General features: G+C 36.1%; 1 protein-coding gene across 1 annotated transcript in view; it reads right to left on the bottom strand.

Annotated features, from left to right (window-relative positions):
• Positions 1-26429, bottom strand: part of HOOK3 (hook microtubule tethering protein 3) — a 96788-nt gene that overhangs the window by 26554 nt on the left and 43805 nt on the right. The window contains exons 10-16 of the mRNA XM_066234104.1: positions 17515-17655; positions 15752-15953; positions 9077-9187; positions 8311-8398; positions 5042-5111; positions 2284-2424; positions 51-138 (exon numbers count right to left, since the gene is read on the bottom strand). Of these exons, the coding sequence (XP_066090201.1) occupies positions 51-138; positions 2284-2424; positions 5042-5111; positions 8311-8398; positions 9077-9187; positions 15752-15953; positions 17515-17655 (841 nt within the window). The remainder of the gene's footprint in view (positions 1-50; positions 139-2283; positions 2425-5041; positions 5112-8310; positions 8399-9076; positions 9188-15751; positions 15954-17514; positions 17656-26429) is intronic.

Genomic DNA, 26429 nt, shown 5'->3' with positions numbered 1-26429 from the left:
TGTTACACTAAGAAACAGGTAGACCATGGTTGGTACATATTAAAACTTACATCTTCTGCTTTTGATCCTTGATCCTGTAAAGATTTTTGCAGTTCTTCAACTTGTGACTGTACTTCCAAAAGTCTCTGATTCACCAGCCTAGAAATAAAAATGTACATTAATTTTTCAAGTTCTGACTTAACTTAGGTCTTTTTCCTTAGATTGTCACTTTGTTTAGGGAGATAGTATAATTAGCAAAACAAAGCCTAAGGTTATAGTAGTAGCTCACTTTTAAAATTACTTTTCATAGTTCTTGAAATCTCTATAATGATTTCCAATGTAGTACTTTATGGACACATTCTGTCAAACTGATGTACATATTCATATCTACTTATCTGAGATTCACTTTGAAATATGTTTATTTAAACTATGCGTCAGGCACTATGCTCAGCACTAGTATTAAAAGATCTGTGCACTCAACAAATTTAGTTGGGAGCCAAAATGTAAAAATAAAAGATAAATACTTCAACATAGCGCACAGATGTATACAAAAGAATGATGACGGCTCAAAGAAGCAAGAATTGTACCTAATTATGTAGAGAAATTAGGATAGGCTTGACTTAAACTGAAACTAGAACAAAAAATAAAATATGTGGTTAAGGGTAAAAAATGGGATTCAGGACAAAGTACATAGAAAAATGAGAGGTAGAGTGAGTTTAGGAATGGTATGGCTGAAAAAGAGACTATGAGAGGTAAGAACAGCTGAAGATGAAATCAGAGAAGAAAAGGAGAGGTTGGTGCAGCCATGTGTAATATAGAAAAGTTCTTGAAACTTATCCTATGATCTGGGCTAAAATTTGGCTGGAAATGGAATAACTCAGCCAGCATTTAATAATGCTGATTCTGAAGCTTGATCTTTGTAAATTCTCTAGGTCAGTATGATGCAACATTCAGTAGGCCAATTTGGTTCCCTAGGTCTTGGGTAACATTGAGGATTACAAGAAAGAAGAAATATGATCAGATAATGTTTCAGAAAGATCACATTGGTCTGAGAGTGGAAGATGTATTAAAAAGTCAAAGAGGAGGCATGACGGCCTGGAGGAGGTTGTTACAATAATTACCAAATATGTTTGAAACAGATGGGAACAAAGGAGGAAATGTATTGGAAGGCATAAGAACACCCAGAACAAAAAATAATACTTAGGATATTGACTAGGAAGAATGTGCAGAAAAGTGGAAGATGGCAGATCACCAAGTGGAGTAGAAAGAGGAACTTCAACCTGGAGAATAATAAGAGAATTGGGAGAAACATAAGAAGAGGTGTTACTGAAATTTGGGAAAAAAAAAAAAAACTCGAGGAAGGAGGAAATGATCAGCAACAATGAAAATAGCAGAGAGATGAGGAAAGACAAAGTTTTGATTGCTCCCACTGGATTGGCCATTTAACAGATGACTGGTTATTTCAGTAAGAAATACTTCAGTAGTAAAAGACAGACCTCCCCAAATTAAGGACAAAACAGGGCAATGAGTATTTAGAATCCAAACAGACAAAAAGTTAAATAAAACATTTTTTTACTTAAGAAGTTACAAGAAATTCTGATCATAAACCTACGATATATAATTTTGTGAGAATCACAGTAAAATGCAATCAAATCTATAATAACTGATGTTTTTCACATCAGAAAATATAATATCTGAGTAGTTTTCAATAGTGAAAGAATTATCTGAAAATCCATATGCAATATCAAAAAAGGTACATAAATACATGACTACTGGTACTGTAATTTTGTCTAATCTTTTCAGAAAGCAATATAGAAATATATATCAAACTCTAAGACTATCAATCTTAGCCATTTTTAAAATTAGTCAACAAATATTGCAAGCCTATACATGGAGGTCATTGTAAATGTCATAAGACATGATTAATCAGTCCATACCAAGATGTTCCTTGGAAAGACTTGAAAGCAATTCAAAAGCCTAGTAATTGGGAATGGACAAGCCAACATAGTAATAAAATTGTTAAAGTTTGAAGTAGCTTTAATTCATAATCAGAATGGGGGAATGGTAGGGTTTTGGTATCATGTTGCCTAAAGAAATAAAGTGGGGAAAATTATTATAAAGTGGCACAATACTTCTGGCAAGTCTGTTCATAAACGGAGAAATGGATTAAAGTACTCTTAAAAGGAAATGGAATAATATGTTATCACTCCTCAAAATACAATTCACACCACTGTTTAAGGGAATCAAAATCACGGCAAACAGAAAAAACCTGTGTCTAATGCAGCTTCCTATCTACATCCCTACCTATTTTCGGTCTCCAGTTCATTCTTGCGTAGATTTGCATCATCTAGAAGGCTCTGCAATAAGGCAATTTTTTCATTGTCTGAACCCTCTTGGTTAAGTTTTAACATCTTATTCTCATGCTGAAGACGAATTAGTTTCTCCCTAGTAAGCAAAAGAAAAAATGATTATATGGTATATTACTACAACATAGTTACCAAAATCCAGCTGTGCATAGTCAGATTTAATATATACATAGAACAGAGTGAAAAACAATGTACCTGCAAAGAATGTAACTCCTGTTGTAACTGGCTGGGACATTATATTTCAGGTCTTTTAAATACTTTCATTTTTGGAATGGATAATCTGAAGATAACTCTCCAAATATCATGATTTTGTTTGTTTGGTTTTTTTTGTATTTTTCTGAAGTTGGAAATGGGGAGGCAGTCAGACAGACTCCTGCATGTGCCTGACCGGGATCCACTCAGCATGCCCACCAGGGGGGGATGCTCTGCTTATCTGGGGCGTTGCTCTGTTGCAACCAGAGCCATTCTAGCGCCTGAGGCAGAGGCCACAGAACCATCCTCAGCGCCCGGGCCAACATTGCTCCAATGGAGCCCTGGCTGTGGAAGGGGAAGAGAGAGACAGAGAGGAAGGAGAAGGGGAGGGGTGGAGAAGCAGATGGGCGCTTCTCCTGTGTGCCCTGGCCGGAAATCGAACCCGGGACTCCTGCACGCGAGGCTACCACTGAGCCAACCGATTTGATTGATTTTCATGATTTTTAATGAAAGAGATTTCAAAACCTATTTCCTTTCAGATTTACATATTTAAGCTAAGAATGCATTTATATATTTGTCCTTTAGTTCTCATCAGAAAACATGACCTCTAATACCATGCTCTAGTACTAATTATTTGGTAGCAAGACATAATATCCAAGGAAGAATGCCTTCAAGATATGCAGTCCACCCATTCCTATAGATATGAAATTGTATTTTTGCAACATACCAGATTATCAGAATCAAGTTATGGGACTGTGTTGTTTTGGGCTCCTTGTGGTATGTCAAAAGCTTACACTGAGGGATGCTAAAAGCAATAGCCAAACAAAATTTGCTGCTACATTTACTGTAGGGATGATAAAATTGAATATCAATGTATATGGAGATATCATTGAAGATCTACATCTTGAAAATATAATTCATTCTTATATAAGGTCCTCTCTAGAGGGCCCCATGAAGGTACTCATCCCAGATACTATGAAAAGCTGTGCTTCTCATGGAAAAGGAAAGCACAAAAACAAGACAAACACATACACAAAACAGTCTGCTCAACCCTGTAAATCTTATAAAGCAATTTTACTTTTGCTGTTGAAAAGGATGAAAGTCAAATTTGTGGCTCAACTCAAGCAATTACACAGAACTTGATATATTTTATGTATGGACAACAATGACTTTAACATATATTTCAACTACAAGTAAAATATATTCATTGTAGGGGCAAAAGAAAATAGGAACCCTCCATTGTGAATATTCCTAATTTTGATTCACAACCTGGATGACACACTAAAGAGTATCTTCTTGTTGAATTTTTTCTTTTGGATTATGTCTTTTTCACAAACTTGTGTTCGTAATGATGATGTTATACACTGTGCCTCAAATGAAGAACTCTTGCTTCTCTAGACTTTCAAAGAAAAAAAAAAGGGAAGAAAATAACCCTCAATGACCCTATGGTAAAAAATAATTACTGCTGAAATAAGTCTTCTAATCTTATGTATATGTACACACATGTAAACAGTTTAAAAAATATTATTATTATTTATTTTTGGTTTTTGTGACAGAGACAGAAAGACAGACAGGGACAGACAGGAAGGGAGAGAGATGAGAAGCATCAATTCTTGTGGCATCTTCGTTGTTCATTGATTGCTTTTTCATATGTGCCTTGACGGGGGGATGAGGGGGGCTACAGAAGCAAAGTGAGAAACATCTTGCTCAAATCAGCAACTTTGGGCTCAACCCAATGACCTGGGGCTTCAAGCCAGTGATGTTTGGGCTCAAGCCAGTGACCATGGGGTCATGTCTATGATCCCGCACTGAAGCTAGCGACCCCTTGCTCAAGCTGGTGAGACCCTACTCAAGCAGGATGAGCCTGCGCTCAAGCTGGCGACCTCAGAGTTTCAAACCTGGGTCCTCCATGTCCCAGTCCAATGCTCTATCCACTGTGCCACCACCTGGTCAGGCTATAAAAGTCTTAAACCAACCATTATATTATTTAATACCCCAAGGATATTATAAAGAATCAAGGCCAGTGCAAATAAAATAAGTGGAATTTTTTAAATGCTGACTAAATAAAAATGTAAGGTACTATTGAAGGAAGAGCAGTAGAGATGGGGAGATATTTCCTCCTGTGCATGTCATGTTTCCCAGACCATTCTACATAATTAAAATATAAATCTTAGTGAATAATTATTTTGCAGGCTGATGGCTAAATATAACCTTTGTTTTTAGGTTAAGTGGTTCTATTGCTAAATGTTTGCTAAGGGTACCCAAGCAGAGAGCCATCAGTTTGTTTTGTACGTGTGAAACAATGTCCTACTGAAGTAAGAAGATCAAGTATCTTGGGCCAGTTGAAAAAGGGATCCGACATGCTGAAATTATGGACGTTTCAGCATGAGTTCACACTGAAAGTGTTAGTAATAAAGACTAAGAAAACGACCCTCTTCGTATCACAGAAGAGTAAGTTTTCTTTAGAACTACAGTGCAGTGTGCTGTGAACTTGACAATCTTACCTGATTTCAGGTGTAACAATCTCTGCTGCCAGACTATCTGAAGATTCCTGACTTCCCAGCGACATTAACCCTATAAATTAAGTAAACATGCATGCAAGGGTAAGAGAGAGCACAACAATTTCCTTTAATTTCTACATAAAATCCTACATTGAGCATTAATTTCAACAGCTAATATCTTTGTTTAGTCAAGTATAAGATCATGTCACAGTTGTCTTACATTATTATTGTTACTGTATCATTTTAACAACTTTTAAGTGTACAACTGAATGACAGTAAGTCCATTCACTATGTTGTGGAACCACCACTTCTATTTCCAAAATTCATCACCCAAAACATAAATTTCTCTTAACCATTAAACAGTAACTCCCCATTCCTTCTCCCTTACCTCTCATAAACTTCTTCTTTCTGTCTCAATGAAGATGCCCATTCTAGATACTTCATGACACAGAATTATACCAATATTTGTTCTTTTGTGTCTGGCTTATTACTTCACTTAACATAATGTTTTAAAATTTATCCATGCAGCTTTTATCAGAATTTCATTCCTTTTTATGGTTAATATGCCATTGTATGTGCATATCAGATTTTCTTTATCCTTTTATCTGTTGATGAACACATGGGTTGTTCCTATGTTTTGGCTATTGTGAATAATGCTACTATGAACACTGGTATACCAGTATCTGGTTGAGACCTTGTGTTGATTTCTTTTAAGCATATATTTAGAAATGGAATTGCTAAATTATGTGATAATTTTATGTTTTAAATTTTTTAAGAAGTACCAAATTCTTCCACAGTGGCTGCCCCAGTTTACACTTCCGTCAGCCATATAAGAGGTTTCTAATGTTTCTACATCCTCCCCAACACTTGTTATTTTCCTCCCCCCCCCCCTTTTTGGTAACAGCCAAGCAAATGTGTATAAAGTATATCCCATTGTGGTTTTGATTTGCATTTCTCTAATGACTACTAATGTTGAGCATCTTCTCATGTGCTCATTGGCCATTTGCATATCTTTGGAGAAATATCGATTCATTACCTATGCCTATTTGTAAACTGAATTTTTTTGTTGTTGTTGAGTTACAGAAGTTCTTGATATATTCTGGATATCAATCACTTAGTAGATATGTGATTTGCAAACATTTTTTCCATTTTGTGGGTTGACTTTTCACTCAGTTGATAGTGTTCTTTGATGCACAGAAGTTTGTTTTTTGTTGTTTTTTGAGAGAGAGAGAGAGGGAGGGATATAGAGGGACAGACAGGACGCAGACAGCAGAAAGGTAAGAAGCATCAGTTCATAGTTGCAGCACTTTAGTTGATCATTGATTGCTTTCTCAAATGTGCCTTGATGGGGGGGGGGGGCGGGGGGGAGGAGAGCTCCTGCCGAGTCCATGACCCCTTGCTCAAACAAGCGACTTTGGACTCAACCAAACAACCTGGTGCTCAAGCTGGAGAGCCCACACTCAAGCCAAATGAGCCTATGCTCAAGCCGGTGACTTCAGAGTTCTGAACTTGGGACCTTAGCATCCCAGGCCAATGCTCTGCCACTGCCTGGTCAGGCAAAAAAGTTTTTAATTTTGATGAAGCCTAATTTCTCTATTTTTTTTTCTTTTGTTGCCTATTCTTTTGTTATCAATTCAAGGAATCACTGCCAAATCCAGTATCATGATGATTTTCCTGTTTTATTCTAAAAGTTTATAGCTTTACTCTTACATTTAGGGCTTTTACCCATTGTGAGTTCAATTTTGTACATGATATAAGCCCAACTTCATGCTTTTGGATATGGATATCTGTTTTTCTAGCACAATTTGTTGAAAAGACATTCCTTTGTCCCATTGAATGGCCTTAACACTGCTGTTGAAAATCAATTGACCACATATGTAAGGATTTATTTCTGGGAACTTTTTCTTTTTTTTAGGTGAGAGGAGGAAGATAGTGAGGCAGATTCCTGTATGCACCCCAACCAGGATCCACTAGGCAATCTCATCATAGGCCAATGTTCCAGTACCAAGCCATTTTTAGCACCTGAGGCTAATGTGCTCCAACAGAGCTATCCTCAGCACCTGGTGCCAGGCTTGAACCAATCAAGCCACTGGCTGTGGAAGGAGAGAGAGAGAGGGTAGAGAAGCAGATGGTAGCTTCTCCTGTGTGCCTTCTCCAGGAATTGAACCTGGAACATCCACATGCTCTATCCACTCACCCACCAGCCAGGGCCTGGGCACTCTTTTCTATTCCATTGGTCTATATATGTCCATCCTTCTGCCTCTGGTATACTGTTTTAATTGCTAACTTTATATTAAGTTTTAAAATCAGGAAGAATGAGTCTTACAAGTTTTCTTTCTTTGTTTTGGCTACTTGGGGTTCTTCAGATTCCATATGAATTTTTAGAATGGATTTTTCTATTTATGAAAAAAATACTGTTGGTATTTTAATAAAGTTTGCACTAAATCTGTAGACTATTTTCAGTGGTACTATCATATTAACAATATGAAAGATTGAATGATTCCCTACAGAAAGATACTTTTCTCTTTGGATAAAAGTCCTTTAATAAATTGATACCAACTCCATACAGTAGTAGGAAATAAAATCATTGGTTACAAAAGTTTAATATATTTTTTAAAAGGTTATGAAGAACATTTTAGAATAAAACTTTCCAAGTTTATTAATAACAGAGATGATTTGCCTGACCAGGCAGTGGCGCAGTGGATAGAGCGTCACTGGGACTCAGAGGACCCGGGTTCGAGACCCCGAGGTCGCCAGCTTGAGCACGGGCTCATCTGGTTTGAGCAAGGCTCACCAGCTTGAGCCCAAGGTTGCTGGCTCGAGCAAGGGGTCACTCGGTCTGCTATAGCTCCCTGGTCAAGGCATATATGAGAGATCAATCAATGGACAACTAAGGAACTACAATGAAGAATTGATGTTTCTCATCTCTCTCCTTTCTTGTCTGTCTGTTCCTCTCTCTGACTCTCTCTGTCTCTGCCACAAAAAAAAAAAAAATAACAGAGATGATTTAACAAATGTTTGTATTTTTGACCTAATAAAATCAAATATTTAAAGATAATTAAGGGTAAAGTAGGCAAATAAATGTGATCCAATAACTACAGATTATTTGCCACAATATCTGGGTAACCGTTTAAAATCTGTATCAATTTCATGGCCTCTTCACCAATTTTTCATTTTCATCTGTTGATCTAATCATCTTAGAATGAATATAGTTTTTACACTGATACTGTTAGCACTAAATAGTCTTGCTGGGGCTGCTGAAACAGTTTTACCTGGAGTTGTGAGCTGCCCTTCTTGAGCCTGTACACAACGAAGCTCTTCAATGGTTTCCTTCAGAGAATCCCTTTCTGTTCTTAATCTCTGCAGAGATTTTTAAAAAAGGAAAGTTAGCTGCAAGTTTTATGAATTTATTCTCATTAGTGGTCTTTGCCTTACCTAAAAAAATAATAAACAGTAGGAACATGGACGTTTTAATCTTTCAAAGAAAGATCATTGAAGGTAAAAGATTACAACAATCTTTTCCTACTTAATAATACTGAATATCTACAATGTGCAAGGCAATATGCTATCCACAGTTAAACATAAGAAATACAACTGTCTACACTACCCTTAACAAAAGAACCTATCTATCTGTATAACATTCTTTTCATTAAACACACACACACAAAAATCAAACAAAAGATTTAAATATTCAAAATCATGACAATGTTTTTTAAAAATTTAAAATAACTGAACAACACCAAAAGGACTGCATCTTCTATAATGGTCATATGGAAAACAAAAAGTTACAAAAAGTCATGAGCAAAATAACGTAAAAGAAATAACAGTGGTAGAAAATAAATATATAAAAAAAATCGGAATGGCAGTAGAAACAGTAACTTATTTTAAATCTATTTCTGAAACAAATGTAAATCTTAAATTTAAAAAAACAGGATATCTAATTTTAAAATTTATAAATAGAATATAGTCAAAACAAATTAAATATCAGTCTTAATTTTAGTAATGTTTAAAATCAAAATGCCTAATTTTTATACTTACATCCTTTTCTTTTTGAAGACTGTCAACTTTTTCTTTTAGCCGCTTATATTCAAAATCTAATTTATCTGCTTTCTTCGATTCTTCAGATAATCTATTTTGCAATTCTACTACCTGATACAGAAAGGCACCATTAATTGTAATAATTTGAAACATTAAAAATTACCACTATTTTCTTTTACAGTTCTATGAAATCTCCCTTCCCCACAAATATATATATTTTAAATGTATATAATATAGCAGCCTAACTGAATGGAAAGAACCAGGAACAAAAGTCTGCCACCATGAGTTCTAAAATCAGATCGTCTAGAGCAGGGGTCAGGAACCTTCTTGGCTGAGAGAGCCATGAACGCCACATATTTTAAAATGTAATTCTGTGAGAGCCATACAATGACCCGTGTACCTTACGCATTATCCAATAAAAATTTGGTGTTGTCCCAGAGGACAGCTGTGATTGGTTCCAGCCACCTGCAACCATGAACATGAGTGGTAGGAAATGAATGGATTGTAATACATGACAATGTTTTATATTTTTAACGTTATTTTTTTTAATTAAAGATTTGTCTGTGAGCCAGATGCAGTCATCAAAAGAGCCACATCTGGCTCGCGAGCCATAGGTTCCCGATCCCTGATCTAGAGTAACATGTTGAAAATTATGAAAAAAATTTAGGGGATTTCTATTTCTTATAGCACAGATAACTATATAGTCTGAAATCCTTTTAGCATAAAGGAAAAGAAATGCTAGAGGAAAAAAATCCAATTGCCATAGGAAGGCTGATAAGAGAAAGTAAAATTGTCACTGGAATGAGAAGTAGAACTGTGAAAGCCAAGAACCTAGAGATTTTGTTTGTTTGTTTTTTAAGAGAGAGAGACACAGAGAGACAGAGACAGACAGGAAAGAAGAAATGAGAAGCATCGGTTCATAGCTGTGGCACTTTATTTGTTCAGATTGCTTTCTCCTACATGCCTTGATGGGGCGGGGCAGGCAGGGTGCTACAGCCAAGCCAGTGGCCCTTTGCTCAAGCCAGTGACCTTGGGGTCACATCTATGATCCCACACTCAAGCTGGTGAACTCAGGGTTTTGAACCTGGGTCCGCAGCATTCCAAGTCAATGTTCTACCCACTGTGCCACAACTTGGTCAGGTGAGAACCTGGAGTTTGGAATTTAATAGGAGATAGGTAGTTGTTAAACCACTTTGAGCTCTAGCCCTGGCCGGTGGCTCAGCGGTAGAGCATCGGCCTAGCGTGCGGAGGACCCGGGTTCGATTCCCGGCCAGGGCACACAGGAGAAGCGCCCATTTGCTTTTCCACCCCTCCGCCGCGCTTTCCTCTCTGTCTCTCTCTTCCCCTCCCGCAGCCGAGGCTCCATTGGAGCAAAGATGGCCCGGGCGCTGGGGATGGCTCTGTGGCCTCTGCCCCAGGCGCTAGAGTGGCTCTGGTCGCAACATGGCGATGCCCAGGATGGGCAGAGCATCGCCCCCTGGTGGGCAGAGCGTCGCCCCTGGTGGGCGTGCTGGGTGGATCCCGGTTGGGCGCATGCGGGAGTCTGTCTGTCTCTCCCTGTTTCCAGCTTCAGAAAAATGGAAAAAAAAAAAAAAAAAAAAACAAAACACTTTGAGCTCTAAAAGAATGTGAATCAGTAAATGGGGAAGGAAAAATTCCATCAGCTAGAAAAATCAATAGAGAATCTTCCCTTTCCTAAAGTGAATGCTCTGGGCTTAAAAAGTGTAACTTGAAAATTTGTAACTATGAAATGCTAAATGCATTGATTTGTTTTCTAAAATTTTGCTACATGCCTTGTCTGGAAAATCCTAAACCAAGCACTTAACTTAAAATAGTCCTGGTTGCCTGACCAGGCAGTGGCACAGTGGATAGAGCGTTGGACTGGGATGCGGAGGACCCAGGCCCAGGTCCAAGACCCCGAGGTCGCCAGCTTGAGCGCGGGCTCATCTGGTTTGAGAGAGGCTCACCAGCTTGGACCCAAGGTTGCTGTCTCGAGCAAGGTGTTACTCGGTCTGTTGTAGCCCCATGGTCAAGGCACATATGAGAAAGCAATCAATGAACAACTAAGGTGTTGCAACAAAAAACTGATGATTGATGCTTCTCATCTCTCTCCGTTCCTGTCTGTCTGTCCCTATCTATCCCTCTCTATGACTCTTGCTCTCTGAAATAAGTAAATAAATAAATAAATAAATAAATAAATAAATAAATAAATCCTGGTTGGTAAATGCTATGGAAAATCTGGCATAAGCAACATACATCGTTTGGAGCAATACCACTTCAACCCAGCCCCTCCAGTATTCCCAAAGACAAAGATGAGTCAAATGAAAGAACAAAGACCATAAAGGAAATAAGCCACTATGAACAACGAAAAAATATTAACAGAAGTAACAACAAAACAGATTGTAACTATCAGATATAAAATACTGGATTTAATTCTTTAAAGAAAAATAAAGAAGAAAATTTAAATTAAAGGAGTAAGAGTTCATTAAAAATGATCAGGCTGGTTTTAAAGTACACTCAAGGACAACCTATAGAAAGGAAAATATTGAAAAGTACAGTATATTAAGCTTCAAATCAGAAACAAAGAATTAGTGAATTATACAATTTCACTACAGTATATTTTAGGTATAGATATCTTTGTATTTACTGTACTTTACAACTCATTGTTAGTACTAAATCTGATGTCCTTTATTAGTTCTGTAAAATGTTTATAGACATCCTTTCCTTCAAATAGTGTCTTTCCTTCAAATAGTGTCTTTCTACAATTTCTGTTTTCTCCTCTAGATTTTAATCAGATCTTTTCTCCTTTTAATTTAACACCTTTTCATCTCATTTGTAATTTCCTTCATCTGCATTTATTTTGGGTAATTTTTCAGTTCACACTCAAGTTCGTTAAATTCTTTCAACCTTCTTATATGTTAAATATTTCATAATAAAATGCTGGAGGGAAAATATATCTACCAAAATAAGCTGCCAGGGCTGTTCTACTAAAACTTCTCCAACTCATTTTATTATGCTAGTATAATTTTGAGGCCAAAATCAGATGAGAGATTAAATAGAAAACTTCAAATGAATCTCTGAGTCAAAATATATTCTAAGTAAAATTAACAAAGCACATCTAACAATGTGAAAACAAATAAATTCACTGTGACTAAATTAAATTTATCTCAGGAATGCAAAGATGATTTAAGCATAGAAAATGCAGTAATATAATTTGTCACATTAATAGAGAGAAGCACCACAGGAGCCCCCCCTTTTTTTAAATGGGAGACAGAGATAGAAATAGAGAGAGAGACAGACAGACAGACAGGAAGGGATAGAGATGAGAAGCATCAATTCTTCTTTTGCAGCACCTTAGTTGTTCACTGATTGCTTTCTCATATATGCCTTGATGGGGGATAGGGTGGGCTCAAGTCAGTGACCTTGGGCTCTAGCCAGAGACCTCGGGTTTCAGTTCAGTGACCTTTGGGCTCAAGCCAGCGACCATGTCATATTTATGATCCCACATTAAAGCCAGCTCAAACTGGTTAAACCCCGTGCTCAAGCTGGTGAGCCTGCGCTCAAGCCAGTGACCTCGGGGTTTCGACCCTGGGTTCTCTGTGTCCCAGGCCAAAATTCTATCCACTGTGCCACCACCTGGTCAGGCACAATCCTTATATGTACTAGTAAACCATTTAAAGCATGCTGTATAAAATCAACAAAAACTGGTTGTCTATTATTGCTTCTATTTAAAACTGTATTGAAGGTCAGACATGCTAATTAAAAAGAAAAAGAGGCCTGACCTGTGGGTAGCACAGTGGATAAAGCGTCGACCTGGAAATGCTGAGGTCGCCGGTTAGAAACCCTGGGCTTGCCTGGTCAAGGCACATATGGAAGTTGATGCTTCCAGCTCCTCCCCACCTTCTCTCTCTCTGTCTCTCTCTCCTCTCTCTCTCCCTCTCTGTCTCTCTCTCTCTCTCCCTTTCTCTTTCCTCTCTAAAATGAATAAATAAAATTAAAAAAAAATACTAGTGGGATGAGTGAGGAAATATATTTTTTAAAAAAAGAAAAAGAGTATAGAGTAGAAATAAACAAAACTGCTTTTATTTTTATATCACTTTTGACAAAAGATCCAGCAGATATTAGTAGAAATAATATGAGAATTTGGTAAGGTTGCAAAATCAATGTATAAAAATCAATTTCAAACAGATAAATTAGCAACAAACTGAAAATGATATCCTTTCTTTTGCTAACTGCATTTACAAAAACCAAATACATAAAATACCAAGAGTAAATATAACAAAATATGTGTATGATATTTAGAATTGTAACACTTAATTAAAAGATATTGAAGACCTAAATAAACACAAGGATATTTTATTTCCTAAAAGGAATATTACTGTTATAAAAATTTCAATTATCCCCCACATTAATCAACAGAATCAATGTAATTCCAATTCCCAAAGGTTTTGGGTATAGAGGGAAAGAAAATGTCTAAGAGACAATTTTGAAAAAAAGAACAAGGTGCTGCACTACCAAATACCAAAATTAATAAAAATATCTAGATAATAAGACAGTGGTTACTGGTGTAAGATAAGATAAATGGACCAATGAAACAGAAGAGAGTGCACAGAAACAAAACCCAGACACAACATGGAAACTTCAGGTACATGATAAGGTAGACTTGTATCCATTGCAGAAGGGAGTGTTATAAGTGCTGCTAGGTTGACTTTATCTACACAAAGTCTCCCTAACCTTTCACCCTACACAATAATCAATTCCAAATTGCTTAAAGACCTAAATGTGCAAAAGAAACTTTAGTCTTTGTTAAGAAAATAGAGATTAGTCTTATATCCTTCTACAGGAAGTGATATCTTAAACAAGGCAGAGCATGCATTAATCTTAAAAAAGATATTTAAAGTTCATACTTTAAAAATTATCAATCTCACAAAGTGTAAAAGGTCACAGATTTCGTAGGAAATAAATGCAGCATGTATAAAAAAGATCAACATAAGAACATATAAAGAACTTTTAGTAATCAATAAGAAAACAATCCAATTTAAAAATGAAAATAAGAAGATAAAAATAGGCAATTCACAAAAGAAACGTGAACAGTAAATATATTTGTAATTCGAGTAATGTAAAACAAAGTATGTATAATCATAAAAAGACCACTTCATATCCATCCAACTGTCAAAATTTCAAGTTTGATAGTACTACTGCTGGCAATCATGTACAGCAGTGGTCTCCAACCTTTTTGGGCCACGGATCGGTTTAATGTCAGAAAATATTTTCACAACCGGCCTTTACGGTGGGACAGATAAATGTATCACGTGACCGAGACAAGCATCAAGAGTGAGTCTTAGATGGATGTAACAGTCATTTTTTTAAAAATAAAACATCGTTCAGACTTAAATATAAATAAAACGGAAATAATGTAAGTTATTTATTCTTTCTCTGCGGACCGGTACCAAATGGCCCATGGACCGGTACCGGTCTGCAGCCCGGGGGTTGGGGACCACTGATCTAGAGAAACAGAAATTCCCGTAAACTTTTTACTGGTATTACATCACTTTGGAGAATAATTGGGCAATATTTAATTTAATGAACATATTCTAAGAAATTCCATACAGTTGTAAAAGTGTCACACACATATAGAAGAGATAATGTTCAATACTACTTATTCAGTGTCGTTTCTTGTAATATAAAAAGTTGAAACATCCTGTCCTTTAATAGGAAAATGGATAAACTGTGGTACATTTAACATGATACTCTACTGCCATACAAATGAATGGAATAAAGCTATATACCTAGTAACATAAACAAATCTTGCAAACATACGACTGAACAAAAGGAAATAGTAGTAGAGTTCTTTCACTTTATCATTTATATAAGCTGGAGCAAAAGTAGATGAACAGTTATTCTTATGAAAAATAATATAATAGATAAATATTACAAGAATCTACTGTTTTGCATAGTAATAACTGTAAATCTATTTTTACTTCATATTGTATAGCTTTAAAACATGTCAAAATGCTATAGATTTTATATATGTACATAGGAATAAATACACATATGCAGTGAAAGAACAGACCAGTGATTTTCAACCAGTGTTCTGCGGCACACTGGTGTGATGCAAGAATTTTTAAAACATGCCACACCTGACTATTTAATCAGGGGCACTGACCTCTTTTCCCTAGATTGTCAAATAAAAAAAATGACAACAGCCAACACAATAGCCATCCAATGTGAATGAATCAAAATTATACCTATTTTTTTGAAAAACTGGCAAAAAATATATTTTTTGGTGTGCCACAGAATTTAGTAATTAGTTTATATGTGCCATGAGGTTGAAAATCGCTAGAATAGAGAGATACATAGGAATGAAACCACAAAACAGCACAGTGGTTACTGTAGCGAAGTGAAGAGTATGTTTTATTTTTTAAGGCTAGACACATAATGTATTTTGTTTTTACTTTTGTGTATTTCTTAAGTATTAAGTAATACATTAAAAAATAAAAATCAATAAAGGATCTTCTATAAATACCAATCAATTAGCTCTATAGAAGAACTAAGTATTACAGGTAAAAATCAAAATACCATAAAAACAAAAGTCAGATTTTTGATAAGCCATAGTGTTAAAATGGAGAAAGTGCTTGAAAATGCAATTAGGAAACTTTGTTACTATTCTTTTACCTGTCTCTTATATGTCTCTAGTTGGCTTCGAGCTGCATTAGCTTTTCTTAACTCTTCCTCTAGACTGACAGTGTTCTGCATATACATAGTATTCTTCTCTTCTAAGAGTTTAACCTGCCGCCTCAAATCACCAAGATCTTCTAGCTTCTTTTTATATGAATCCACTTGGCCTTCTAGTTTAGACACTTTATCAGAAGAATGTCTAGAATAAGATGGGAAATCAGAAATCAGAAACACGTCCACAGTTCTCAAGCTGTTTTAGATAGAGCTAAACCTAAAGGGATTGCCAGATAATAACATGTTCTAATGAAATGATAAGAATAAAAGTGATTCCAGGTTAATTTTTTGCTCAGGTTAAAAAATACAACCAAATTACAGTAAAAATTATATTGACAAACATTATATAAGGAAAGCAAGTCTGTAGGGGGGTAGCCAGCAGACACACAGGTAGTAGTATAAAAGCAAAATAAATTGTGCAGTGTCAGAATGACTTGGCAATTCGAGTGTTACTAGTGACCATAGAACACCTGTTTCAGTGGAGTAGTTGGGACAGGTAGGGGCAAATTTTAGGAGGTTAAGGAGCAAACATAAATTTTACTCTGTATAATCTAGATTTGATCTAAATTCGTTTTAGAGGAAAGAGTAATAAGTCTCTCTCTCATTCTAAGACGAGAGGAAACTAAACATAAGTATATGCTGAAGAGGACAATTCAAATGTGCTGAGAAATGATAACTGATGTAACAGTCTCTGTGTAAGCGAGAAGCATTGAGACTCAGAACACTGAAGAGGAAATTAGCTCTAGACAGGAGGAAGAACAAGTCTATATTCTCGAAGCAAAAAGGAAAAGATTAGTGGAAATGCAGGGAAGTTAGGAGGTGCAGGAGATAAAGGACATGGAGGGTCCCATAGTTCATAGCCTCTTTCCTCTATGCAGCAAGAGACAATGTCATCCACTAAGTAAGACTAAGCAAGGCATGGGAGGGGCGGGGGACAGGCATGCAGGTGGGCAGAGTTATGAAAATACATCATAACTAGGACAGAAATGGGAGACAGAGCTACTACTGATGAGCAGCAGAACGGTGCACCAGTGGTAAGAGCCCAGTGAAGAGTGAAGCTCATTCATTTGTAGTAGGACAAAACTGTATCCCTATGTGCTTTTCTCTATTTATTCTTAGTATTCAAAGAGCAAAAGTGTAAAATATAGATGGTTGAAATGCTCCAACAGAGGACTAGACAAGAACTGGAAAGAGGGAAAAATAAGGTGGCAGGGAGTGAGGTGCCTAGTGAGAGAGAATATCTAGGTGAAGACAAAAAGGTCCAGTAAGGAAATGAAGCCTTGTCGGGTATGACAGTATCTGAGAAAAAGGAAGACCAAGCGACTGCAGGACTCCAAATTAAAGGAAAGTAGTAGTAGCAAGAAAAGCTCCAGAGCTATACAAGTATAAAGTGATGGTCAGAGATTACTTTCTACTTGACAAATAGTTATATAGCACTTATCTGCCAGACAATGTACCAAGTGTTTACATATAACTACTTATTCCCACATAAATCTGAAGTAGGAATGTGTATTAGTTCTACTTTACAGATGAAAAAACGGTTACACAGAAATTAAATAAATGATAGCACTGAGAGCTATCCCCAGGTGGTCTGGCTCTTACACACCCTGCTATGCTCAGAGGTCCTAGAATTTGTAACACTGGTGGTAGGACTGCTCTAGGTGATGACAGGTCTGAGATGCTACAAAGATGGGAAGATTGTTTACCTAAGAACATCTATTTCATCTTTTAGAGACTGAGCGTCATCTGCCAAAGTGGTTAGTTCATCATTCTGTTGCCGAAGTTCAGAGATTTCCTTTTCTAACTCTTCACAGCGTATTCGATAATCATCTTTGGCTGCTTCTAGTCTGTAACCAAAAAAATAAAATAAAATAAACCAAGAAAGGACTATTTGCTGTCTAATAATTCTCCTTAAAACAGTAAATGAAAATAAAAACAAAACAAAACATGAGAATAAACTCTTCCTGGATTTGTCTCCTACTTTTTGTGACCATGAACTATAATTCTAACTTTTAATTATCCTAAAAATGGATTTCAATATTCCGAGGCTTGTGAAAAGATAAAAAACTAAGTACCAATCCTTTATTTAAAAACTTAAGACACCAAGTTATATTTTTCAAAATATAACAAATACAATTCTTTAACTTCTTTTAACTATGAAATTTATACTTTGTTGAAAATTCACAAAATACAGAAAAGCAAAAAGGATAAAAATCATGTATTAATCTAAATAAACTGTTATTAACAAATTTGAAATTTATCCTCCAGTCCAATTTCTATTCCTAGGTGTTTTTCCCTCAAACAATGGTAATAATGCATTTTACTTATTTTGTTTTGCTTAATATATTCCTTCATTTAAAATTATAAGATTCTTTATGTCTCATGTCACAAATATTTATCATTATATACTTTTAACATTATTTATGTAAGTATTAATGTACAGAAATTCTTAGTTTTTATGTAACTTAACTGATGAATCTTATACTACATATATAATTTCAACTTTTAGCATGTGATTAGAAAGGTTTTTTTCCTTTTAATCTAATACTGTCTGTTAGTATTTATATGGTTTCATTTTTAACATTTTTAACATTAAAATTCTCAATTTCTGCCTGACCAGGCGGTGGTGCAGTGGATAGAGCATCGGATTGGGATACAGAAGAACCCAGGTTCGAGACCCGGAGGTCGCGAGCTTGAGCGCGGGCTCATCTGGCTTGAGCAAAAAAAAGCTCATCAGCTTGGACCCAAGGTCGCTGGCTCAAGCAAGGGGTTACTCGGTCTGCTGAAGCCCCACAGTCAAGGCACATATGAGAAAGCAATCAATGAACAACTAAGGTGTCACAATGAAAAACTGATGATTGATGCTTCTCATCTCTCTCCATTCCTGTCTGTCTGTCCCTATCTATCTCTCTGTCTCTGTAAAAAAAAATTTTTTTTTAAATCTCAATTTCTCTGGAATTCATTTTGGCTTATGATGTAGAAATCTAACTTTTACTGCCTAAATATGTATCAACTGTACCCAACCATTTCACAAATTATTTAACCTTTCTCTACTGATTAGAAAAATACCACCTCCATCGTATTACACATTTTCACATACACTTGGGTTTCTGGACATTCATTTGTGTCACTGGTTTGTCTGTAATCAATTGCACCAGTACCAACCTACTTTAATTAGTATAGGTTTATAGCATATTTCAACACTGAATATGGTAAAGTCTCCCTCATTAAACTTTGTTCTCAAAATGGAATCTCCTACTCATTAACACTTCTAGATGAGCATAAAATTCAAATTGGAATCAAGTTAAAATTATATAACAATTTAATAGAAAATGACATTCTTACAAAGCTCATGAGAAACAAGCAAAAATACATTATCCTCTCCACATATTAAAATATTTTCAATGTATAACTTAGAAGTTTTTGTCATACTAGTCCCTAATATTACAGTAGTCCCCACTTATCCACAGTGGAAACACTCCAAGACCCCCAGTGGATGCCTGAGACCATGGATGGTACCAAACCCTATTTATACTGTTATTTCCTACACATACATACCTTTTCACTTAAAGGAAGCACTTTAAGCTTTTCTTTGGCATATCCAAATTGCCAACATCATCACTGTTGCACTTTGGGGCCATTATTAAGTAAAATAAAAGTTACACGAACACTTGCACTGTGATATTGTGACAGTTGGTCCAATAACTGAGACGGCGATAGTGTGACTAAAGGGCAGGTAGTGTATACAGGGTGGGTACACTGGACAGAGGGATGATTCATGTCCTGAGTGGGATGGCATGAGATTTCCTCATACATCTGAGAACAGTGTGCAATTTAAAAGTTATGAATTACTTATTTCTGGAATTTCCCATTAAATATTTTTGGACTGCAGTTGACTATACATAACTGAAATCACAGAAGGTCAAACTGCGGATAAGGTGGGACTATTATACTTTTATTTTTTTTTATTTTTACTTTTGGGTACTTATACATGAAAGTTTTTCCTGGTGATACTAACTGGTTATTGTTAGAAAAGTTTTATGATAATGAAAATGTCTTATAGTTATCCTCTCATTAAATGTTTATTGGTTCTAAGAATTTTTCAGTTGATTCTATGTATGTTCTAGGACAAACATAAAACCTACAAACATTTTGACTCTCCAATATTTTCATCTCACTTCTTTTTCTTACTGCATTCTTTAGAAAAGTAATAACCGCTAAACATTATATAGCATCTATGTGCCAGGCAATAGTCTCAGTACTTTACATATCTTAACATTTAATATTTAACTCATTTAATACTCATTTAAAATTTTCAAAGGTAGATAATACTATTAGGCAATCTTATAGTGGAGGAAATGCAGACATGCCCAAGTCTACACAGCTAGTAAGTGGCAAAGCCAGAGTATTTTAAATGTCTAGAAAAATGTCAAATATATTAATATTCATCCTCATATTATATCTTACTATAAAGAATAAAAAATACTCAGCTATATCAATAAACTGTATTGGTAAATATTTGAATTATTAAAGTATTTCAAAACATAATACTGTAATATATATTCTGGAACTATTTCCTTTAAAATAAAAATGTAAGAAATTCTAAATACTACTTTCCCAAAACCATACTCTAAAAATTGGCCACAATTTAGAGACTTCTTTCCAAGATGGTGGCACAGAAAGACAGTGAACATAACCCATCCCATAAATACACTGAATTTAAACCTACAGAGCAATTCCCCTGAAGAAGAATTGAGGGTAACTGAACAGCTTCTGCACAGCAAATAAGAAAGAGAGAACACAGAGAAATGGGTAGAAGGAACTCAGGCGTGGTATGGTGGGAAGCCCACTGGTGATGCACCACTAGCAGGAGGTAGGGAATCACCTGCTCTCCTGCTCTGGGGCATAGTGAAAAAAGAGTGGTTTAAAGTACACCTAGACTACAAAGGAAGGGAATCCATTTAACAGTCCTAGAGCATTAGCCAAACAGAAGGGAGATGTGAAAACTCTTTTTTGTTGTTATTGTACTCCCCTTCCATTCTAATCTCTTGACAGGAGCATGCTCCAGGTATTCTAGCCAGTCAGCCAAGGCTGTTAGGGCACAGGACCTGGGCCCACATCAGCTCCTTAACTTGTTCCTGGGACTCCCACAGCCTCTACCCTTTCCTGCCACAGCTCTAGATGCTAACTTAGCTTGTCCCCAGAATTCCTCTGGGTCCTGTGTCTACTCCAACTATAGTCCTGGGCCCTGACTGGCCTACCTGAGTCTCCCAATAGCCTTCTCCAGCTCCAGCTTCCAGCCCATCTGCCATGGCGCTCCTCCAGTGGCTTGCCCAGGGATACCCCAAGTTATAATCCACCCTTGTCATAGCTCTTGGCCTGGTGCAGCTTGTACCCAGGACTTTCTGCAGATCATGCTACTTCACTTATAGCTGCAAGTCCCAGCACAGCTTGCCCCTAGGACTTCCCCTGGGCTGAGCCCTCTCCAACTACAGCTGGCCTGACAAGGAAGCCTTAGGGTGGCTTGCCCCTAAAATTTCCTGCAGCTTGACCCCAGAACTACCCATAACCTCAACCTTAGCTAGCTCCGGCGACAGCCACTGCTGGTCCACAGTGGCTGCCATGGTAACTCTCCCCAGCATGCTCCAGCTCCAGCTAACCTGCCAAAGGCACCCTGGAAAGGAAAAGCTTCTACACAAGTCCACTCCTTCAAGACCAGAAGTTGCCATTTTGCCTAATTCACAGAAACAAACACAGAGAGATAGCCAAAATGAGACACAGAAATATATATGTTCCAAATAAAAGGACAGGATAAAATCCCAGAAAAAGAATTAAATGAACTGAAGACAAGCAACCAATAGAAAAGAGTTAAAACCACTGGTTAGAAGGATGCTCAATGAACTCAGGAGGGCAAACTCAGTGAGAACTTCAACAGAGAGAAAATATAAAAGAGAACAATGAGAACTCAATACAATAACGTGATTAAAATACACTAGAAGGAATCAACAGCAGATTAGCTGACCCAGAAGAACTAGTCAGGGAGCTGAAAGACAAGGCAGTAAAAATCATCCAATCAAACAGCAAAAATAAAAAGAATTTTTAAAAGATGAAGATAGTTTAAGTAATAACATCAAGCATACCAACATTTGAATCATAGGGGTCCCAAAAGGAGAAAAGGACAGAAAACCTATTTGAAGACATAATGGCTGGAAACTTCACTGATCTGATTAAGTAAATAGAGACATCCAAGCCCAGGAAGCAGAGTCTCAAACAAGATGAACCCACAAAAGCCCACACCACGACACATCATAATAAATACCAAAAGTTCAAAATAAAGAGAGTCTTAAAAGAAGCAGAAGAAAGCCAGATAGTTATATACAAGGGATCCGCCAAGAGACTATGAGCTGATTTTTCAATTGAAACTTTGCAGGCCAGAAGGGAATGGTACAATGTATTCAATGTGAGAGAAGAAAAAAAAACCTACAGGCAATAATACTCCACCCAGCAAAGTTAACATTCAGAACTGAAGCGACAGTTTCCCAGACAAGCTAAAGCTAAAGGAATTCATCACCACTAAACCAGCATTGCAAAAAATGTTAAAGGAAGGGACTTCTTTAAGAGGAAAAGGCCAAAACTAAAAATAAGAAAATATAGGAAAAGGAAAAATCTTACTAACAAAAAGGCAAACATTTAGTAAATCTAGTTTATTAACCAATTATCAAGCTAGTATAAAGGTTAAAAAAGTAGTAATAGCACAAGATGTAAAATATGATGTCAAAAACAGAACTGTGAGCATATGAGTAATAAATGTAGTGCATTTGGAATGCATTAGAACTTAAGCAACCATTAACTTAAAATAGAGTCCTATAGACATAACTTATATGTTATATATGAATCTTATGGTAACCACAAACCAAAACCCTATAATAGATACGCAAAAGATAAATATAAAAGAAACACAAATAAATCACTAAAGAAAGTCATCAATGTACAAAAGAGCAAGAGAAGGAACAAAGAACTACAAAAGCAACCAGAAAATAATAAAATGACAATAAGTACATACATATTCATAGTTTACATATAGGTGGATTAAATGACTCAATCAAAAGACAGAGGGTGGCTAAAGAAATAAAAAAAAAACCCACACAGAAAAAACAAGACCCATGGATAGTTGGCTGACAAAAGACTCAGTTCAGATCAAAAGACACATAGACTGCAAGTGAAAGGATGGAAAAAGAGATTTCATGTAAATAGAAACAAAAAGAAAGCTAGGGTAGAAATACTTAGATCAGATAATATAGATCCCCCCCCAAAGTGAGAAGGGGGGGCAGCAGACAGACAGACTTCCGCATGTACCAGATCCGGATCCACCCAGCATGTCCACCAGGGGGCAATGCTCGGCCCATCTGGAGCACTGCTGTGCTGCAACTGGAGCCATTCTAGTGCCTGAGGCGGAGGCCATGGAGTTGTCCTCAGCACCTGGGCCAACTTTGCTCCAATGGAGTCTTGGCTGCGGCGGGAGGGGAAGAGAGAGCTAGAAAGGAAGGAGAGGGAGAAGGGTGGAGAAGCAGATGGGTGCTTCTCCTGTGTGCCCTGGCCAGGAATCGAACCTGGGACTTCCACACGCCCAGCTGACGCTCTATTGCTGAGCCAACCAGCCAGGGCTAGACAATATAGATTTTAAAACAAAGACTGCAACAACGGACAAAGGACATTGCATAATGATAAAGGGATCAATACATAAGAGAATATAACACTTCTAAACATATACACACCCAATGGAAGAGCACTAAACTATATCAAGCAATCATTAATGGACATAAAGGGAGAAATTGGTAGTACTACCTTCATAGTAGCAGACTTTAATATCCCACTTACATCAATGGATAGGTCACCCAGACAGAAAATCAACAAAGAAACAGTGTCTGTCAGTAATACCTTAAACCAGAAAGACTTACTTAAACAGCAGAATACACATTTTATTCAGGTGCAACATGGACCATTTTCCAAGATAAACCACATGTTAGACCACAAAACTAGTCTCAGTAAATTTAACAAGATTGAAACCATACCAAGGATCTTTTTTTATTATAATATCAAACCAAAAATCAATTTACGAGAGGAAAACTGGAAAAAATACAAACAGATGGAGGCCAAAACAACATGCTATTAAACATGCAATGGGTTAAGAAATATAATCAAGGAGAAAATTAAAAAATATCTTGAGAAAAATGAAAATGAAAACACCATAATCCAAAATCTTTGAGACACAGCAAAAGCATTATTAAGAGAAAAATTCATAACGACTCAGGTCTGCTTCAAGATACAAGAAAAATTTCTAATAATCTAACCTTACATCTAGAAGAACTAGAAAAAGAAGAATAAACTAAACCCAAATTTGTAGAAGGAATGAATAATAAAGAAGAGCAGAAATATAAAAAATAGACTAAAAAATACTATAGAAAAGATCAACAAAAATAAAAGTATACAAATTGGAAAGAAGTATAATTGTCACTGTGCAAATGATATACTATTATGTAGAAACACAGATTCCACCAAAAAACTATTAGAACTAGTAAATTAATTCAGTAAGGTTGCAGGATACAAAATTGAAATCTGTTGCATTTCTATGCACCAATAACAAACTATCTAAGGAAAATTGTTTTTAAATTCCATTTACAATTGCATTGAAAAATATCTAGGAATAAATTTAACCAATACTGCAAAAGACCTATGCTGTGAAAACTACAAGAAACTGAGGAAAGAAACTGAAGACACAAATAAATGGAAGGATAAACAATGCCCATCAATCAGAACTATTAGTGTTAAAATGTCCGTAATAACCAGAGCAATCTACAAATTCAATGCAATCCCTATCAAAATACCTAAGGCATTTTTCTCAGAACTGAAACAAATAATCCTATAATATATACAGAGTCACAAAAAACTCTGAATAGCCAAAGAAATCCTGAGGAAAAAATAATTTGGAGGTACTACGCTATACTACAAAGCTATAGTAATCAAAACAGTATGGTGATGGTACAAACAGACGCATAAATCAATGGAACAGAATAGAAAGTCCAGAAATAAACCCACACTTAAATGGTCAATTAATCTATGACAAAGAAGGCAAGAATATACAATGGTGAAAAGACAGTCTTTTAAATAAATGTTGTTGGAAAAACATATATGCATAAAAATGAAACTAGACCCCATTCTCACACTATATACAAAAATAAACTCAATATGGATGAAAGATTTAAATGTAAGATCTGAAACCATAAAACTCCTAGAAGAAAAGATGCATTCGTCTTAGCAATAGTTTTTGGATAAGTCTCCTTGGGCAAAAGCAACAAAAGCAAAAATAAACAAATAGAACTACATAAACTAGAAAGCTTTTACACAGTGAAGGAAGCTATCCACAAAATGAAATGGCAATCTAATGAATAGGAGAAGATATATGTAGAAATATATCTGATAAGGGGTTAACATCCAAAATATGTTTTAAAAACTCATTATAACATAAAAAAATCCAATTAAAAATGGGCAGAGAATCCGAACAGACATTTTTTCAAAGCCATACAGACATATAAAAAGATGCTCAACATTACTAATTATCAGGGAAATGCAAATCATAACCAAATGAGATATCACCTCATACTTGTCAGAATGGCTATTATCAAAATAAAAAAGAACAAATGTGGAGAAAAAGGAACCCTCATGCATTGTAAACTAGTGCAGTCACTATGGAAACCAGTATGGAGGTTCCTCAAAAAATTAAAATAACTATCATATAACCCAGCAATTCCACTCCTAGGTATTTATCCAAAGAATACGAAAACAACAACTAGAAATAATATAGGCACCCTTCGCTCACTGCAGCACGTTTACAATAACCAAGACAGGGAAGCAACATAAGTGTCTTTTCAAAGATGAATAAAGAAGATATGGTACATCTACATGTACAATGGAATATTACTGAGCCATAAAAAGGAATGAAATCTTGCCATTTGAAACATGAATGGACCTACAGTATCATGTTAAGTGAAATAAGTTGGACAGAGGAAGTCAAGTACTGTATGATTTCACCTATTTATGGAATCTTAAAAAAGAAAGTAACGAAGAAACAAAATAGGAACAAACTCATAGAACAAACCAATAATTGCCAGAGGGGAGAAGGTGAGGGGATGGACAGAAAAGGGGAAAAGGATTAGGAAGCACAAACTTCCAGTTATAAAATGAGTCATGGAGATGTAAGGTACAGTATAAGCATTAGATTCAATATTATAATTACTGCATACAAAAACAGATGGTTACTGACTTACTGTGGTGATCTCTTTGTAAGGGATACAAATGTTGAATCACTATGTTGTACACCTGAAACTAATATAATATTGTATGTCAAGTATAATTTTAAAAAGCTAGCTACAATTTAGAAACAAAAAGCTAAAGTCGTATTTAGATTATACTATCCACTGAATCAGTCTTAGAAATTAGAAAATCAGGATGCAAATTAAGGGTTCTAAAAGTTTTTGGTCTCAGAATTCCTTCAGAGTATTAAAACTACCAAGATTCAAAAAAACTTTTGTTTATATAATAGGTTTTATCTATCAACATATAA

Source organism: Saccopteryx bilineata, chromosome 6 (assembly GCF_036850765.1).
Source record: "Saccopteryx bilineata isolate mSacBil1 chromosome 6, mSacBil1_pri_phased_curated, whole genome shotgun sequence".
Classification (NCBI taxonomy): Eukaryota; Metazoa; Chordata; class Mammalia; order Chiroptera; family Emballonuridae; genus Saccopteryx; species Saccopteryx bilineata.
The sequence above is the reverse complement of the archived record's forward strand: the minus strand, read 5'-3'. Positions and strand labels throughout refer to the sequence as shown.